General features: G+C 40.3%; 1 protein-coding gene across 1 annotated transcript; it reads right to left on the reverse strand.

Annotated features, from left to right (window-relative positions):
* Positions 1-1,475: 1,475 nt before the first annotated feature.
* On the reverse strand, positions 1,476-3,611 carry LOC112258040 (dual specificity protein phosphatase 13). The gene is made up of 3 exons (XM_024432104.2): positions 2,895-3,611; positions 2,324-2,541; positions 1,476-1,902 (listed from the first exon to the last, which is right to left on the reverse strand). The coding sequence occupies exons 1-3, from the start codon at positions 3,044-3,046 to the stop codon at positions 1,697-1,699; spliced, it is 576 nt and encodes a 191-aa protein (XP_024287872.1). The 5' UTR covers positions 3,047-3,611; the 3' UTR covers positions 1,476-1,696.
* Between the last annotated feature and the right edge of the window lie 660 nt (positions 3,612-4,271).

Consider the following 4,271-nt stretch of genomic DNA (forward strand, 5'->3'; position numbering starts at 1 on the left):
CACCATACCTACTGTGAAGCATGGGGGTGGAAACATCATGCTTTGGGGCTGTTTTTCTGCAAAGGGACCAGGACGACTGATCCATGTAAAGGAAAGAATGAATGGGGCCATGGATCGTGAGATTCTGAGTGAAAACCTCCTTCCATCAGCAAGGGCATTGAAGATGAAACGTGGCTGGGTCTTTCAGCATGACAATGATCCCAAACACACCGCCCGGGCAACGAAGGAGTGGCTTCGTAAGAAGCATGCCAATATCCTGGAGTGGCCTAGCCAGTCTCCAGATCTCAACCCCATAGAAAATCTTTGGAGGGAGTTGAAAGTCCGTGTTGCCCAGCAACAGCCCCAAAACATCACTGCTCTAGAGGAGATCTGCATGGAGGAATGTGCCAAAATACCAGCAACAGTGTGTGAAAACCTTGTGAAGACTTACAGAAAACATTTGACCTCTGTCATTGCCAACAAAGGGTATATAACAAAGTATTGAGATAAACTTTTGTTATTGACCAAATACTTATTTTCCACCATAATTTGCAAATAAATTCATTAAAAATCCTACAATGTGATTTTCTGGATTTTTTTCTTCTCATTTTGTCTGTCATAGTTGAAGTGTACCTATGATGAAAATTACAGGCCTCTCTCATCTTTTTAAGTGGGAGAACTTGCACAATTGGTGGCTGACTAAATACTTTTTTGCCCCTTGTAGATACTTTTGTACCTGTTTCCTCCAGCATCTTCACAAGGTCCTTTGCTGATGTTCTGGGATTCATTTGCACTTTTCGTATCAAAGTACGTTCATCTCTAGGAGACAGAACACGTCTCCTTCCTGAGCGGTATGACGGCTGCGTGGTCTAATGGTGTTTATACTTGCGTACTATTGTTTGTACAGATGAACGTTTGGAAATTGTTCCCAAGGATGAACCAGACTTGTGGGGGTGTACAATTTTCTTTCTGAGGCCTTGGCTGATTTCTTTTGATTTTCCCATGATGTCAAGCAAAGAGTTTAAAGGTAGGCCTTGAAATACATCCACAGTTAAACCTCCAATTGACTCAAATGATGTCAATTAGCCTATCAGACGCTTCTAAAGCCATTACATAATTTTCTGGAATTTTCCAAGCAACAAGTTTTAATGACTCCAACCTAAGTGTATGTAGTAAACCTCTGACTTCAACTATATTTAATTGCTTCAAAAAGTTCCTCTGTAAATTGGAACTGTGATTCTGCCTTTAACACCACTCTGGTCGTGCATCCCAAATGGGCACTACTTTTGACCAGAGCCATATGGGCCCTGATCAAAAGTAGTGCAGTATATAGGGAATAGGGTGCCATTTGGGACTCAAATTGAGAATCTTAATTCAATAAACTACAAACAGAGATTAAGCACGGATCATTTTACACATCATTATGGACAAATGTTGAAGTGCAAATGTTTTCTACAGTATACAGTAGAGTGTTGGCAGGAACAGAAAGACATTTGTGACACAGTGCTGCCTATTTATTGTAAATCAGTCGAATATAATATATTAAAAAGCCAAACAAACTATTTTATTTCCAGTGAAAAGTCAACAGTCAAAATCAGAAATCGAATTGCCTTCTGCAGACAGAGCTTTTTAAGAAATTGCCATTTCATCAGTTTAAAAGGGTTGACTTTTAGTGTCTCAGTGATCTTTGTAGTATACTGTTGACCTGTCTTCATATTCACCTCTTCTCCTGTTTCTTTGTGTGCAGTTTCTTATCCAACGCTCTGAGTTGTTTTAGGAATCCTGTATTTGGAAAGATCCACCTGTGCTCTTTGACCTTTGTGATGGCATCTAGCAAGGAGTAATGGTGATGGATCATCAAGTAGGCCAGCACCAGAGAAGCAGACCTACTCACACCTACAGCACAGTGGACCAGGATCCTGGCTGTGGACGAGGGAAAAAAAGTTTAATAACATTTACTTGGGTAAAAACATATACAGCAGGATGTACATTGTATCCCCAGAGGATAGCACTTCAAAGTATTAATTAAAGTGGTCCATCTGATCAAAAATCATTCCTTACACCAGGACACTTCAACAGGTGACTATCTCGGGAAAATATAGGAAAAGGAGAAATCTGTTTCTGCATAGATCTGATTATTTAATTAACTGGGTATACAGAAAGGCTTACATTTTGGCGTAAAACTGATATTGTGAGACATACTTTATGGGACAGTTTTCCGAGAGACAGATTAAGAATAAACCTTTGAGTCCAAGACTAGGTTTAATCTGTGTTTGTGAAACCGGCCCTATATGCAAAATCTAATGACTGTAAAATACTAAATGGGATGGCTATGCTTGCCTACCGTCTGCTGTGTTTAGTGCATCTTGGATGTAATCGGCAGAGGAATAGAAATACAGTGAAATGTCAAAAGATGGTGAATCGTCAGCAGGCACTCCATGGTAGTCCACTGTTGACCCGTAGAAAGTGTGGCTCCCTAGGCAGTGCTGCCTCCCATGGGCAGCATTCAGGACATGAGTGATTCCAAGTTTCCATATGCTGTATCGATCATTGGCTACAGACCTGCAGAAAAAAAAATGAATCTCATATATTTCTTTCATAGTATGTTCTTCCGAAATCCCTTGTAAACATTGAGAGAAACATTAAAATAATTGCAATAAGCGGTGTAATAATAAAATGTCATTTACCAGAGTCGTTTATCCAAAGTGGCTTACATGTGTGCATGTGTGCATTATGTGTGCATTATGTGTGCATCCATTCTTTTACATATGGGTGGTCCCAGAAATCGAACCCTCTATACTGCCTTTGCAAGCCCATGCTCTACCAACTAAGCCACAAATAAGATTATTATTCACATGCAATTCAGTTAGCTTGTAAAGGGCAATTTGTGAAGGAATTAATACTGCATGACTTACATGTCCCCAATGAAAAGGTTAGTCCAAACTTCATCCACTGGGTTGCCAAATCTTTTGCCACCAAAGAGAATCTTCACCAAGTCTTTCACAGATGGAGTGTCAGAGGAGGAACCACATCCTTCCTGAACAGTTGTTGTTGACACCTTGGACATGACTGTCCTCTCAGTGCTGGACAATGGACATCATTTTTTACAATAATACCATATCAATGGTATGACTTGCCTGAGTCCAATGTTCTCTCTAACTGTGCGTGCACGGTCAAGCAGCTCCTCTTACATACAGAGGAATTGCCAGCCAACAGAGGCAGAATGACCTTCACTAGAGTTGCCCCATTAGTTTACACTATCTTCCCATAAACATATCAACGTTTCTCTTAGATATCTTCCCATAAACATATCAACGTTTCTCTTAGAATGTGGGAACTGTGATCGAATCAACATAATATCAGTTCCTTTCAATGCAACAAAACAAATCGAACTTTACAAGATCGAGTCGTGGTAGGTATTGTGCATCGGAGGATAATTACTCTGACTTGCGATCTTTCAGAGCGCAGAGCCACGTTTACAGTAGCCACCACGTGTGCACATTTCTTGATGATTTGCTAGTTAGCAAGTTATTAACCAAGTTATAGCTTATTTTGGTCAGCAATGTGGGGGCGTTTGCTTCTTAGTTCCATTTCTAGGCTTCATGTGCACGTTAAGTAAGGATCTTTTTTTGTCTTAAAGAGGCAGTGTTGTATTTTGAGACAGGCTTGATTATGCAAAGAGGCCAGCAGGCAGAGGGTAGCCTGCATTTCTGTCTGATTCTCTGTATGGTAATAACAATGATAATAATGAATTGTATTTTGTAAAGTGGTTTCTTGCATCATACAATACAACACAATGTTCAGTCACCTATTTGGACAATGGTGTTTACAAAAAATATATCTGGTAACTTGAGCTTTCGGACAGTTAGAAATCTGTCCTACAGGTTATATTAGAAGGATGAGTGGCTTAAAAGGTGAATGTCAAGCCCTTTTATAGTGGAGAGGAAAACCGGCCTTATGCTAAGTCTAAGAGTTCGAGTTGTTGTGCGTTTTGTTGCCAACCTATTTTGCTACCTGACAACTTTACGGTTTTTACTTTTTAATTACCGTTTATATATATATATCTTTTTTCCTCAACTTTTTCACTCCGGACGCTTTATCTGGACACGATTCGTCAGGACCTCCAACAGCCGAAGCTAAGTAGTAACATTAACATGATGCCTTCTAATTGCAGTCGCTGTACTCGCCTTACGGCGAGGATAGCTGTGCTACAAGCCCAGCTTCAGACGCAATCGTTAGGCAAGGGTAATTTCAGTGTAGGAAAGGATGAAACAGCGTCTGTGCCACCAGTA

Source organism: Oncorhynchus tshawytscha, linkage group LG01 (genome assembly GCF_018296145.1).
Source record: "Oncorhynchus tshawytscha isolate Ot180627B linkage group LG01, Otsh_v2.0, whole genome shotgun sequence".
Lineage (NCBI taxonomy): Eukaryota > Metazoa > Chordata > Actinopteri > Salmoniformes > Salmonidae > Oncorhynchus > Oncorhynchus tshawytscha.

What these genes read in the sequence shown, in the direction of transcription:
- LOC112258040 (XM_024432104.2), bottom strand. Translation starts at nt 3,046, where the DNA reads ATGTCCAAGGTGTCAACAACAACTGTTCAGGAAGGATGTGGTTCCTCC. An exon ending in AACCTTTTCATTGGGGACAT is followed by an intron (nt 2,542 to 2,894) that starts GTAAGTCATGCA and finishes TTTTTTCTGCAG; the next exon opens with GTCTGTAGCCAATGATCGAT. An exon ending in TGCACTAAACACAGCAGACG is followed by an intron (nt 1,903 to 2,323) that starts GTAGGCAAGCAT and finishes CCTCGTCCACAG; the next exon opens with CCAGGATCCTGGTCCACTGT.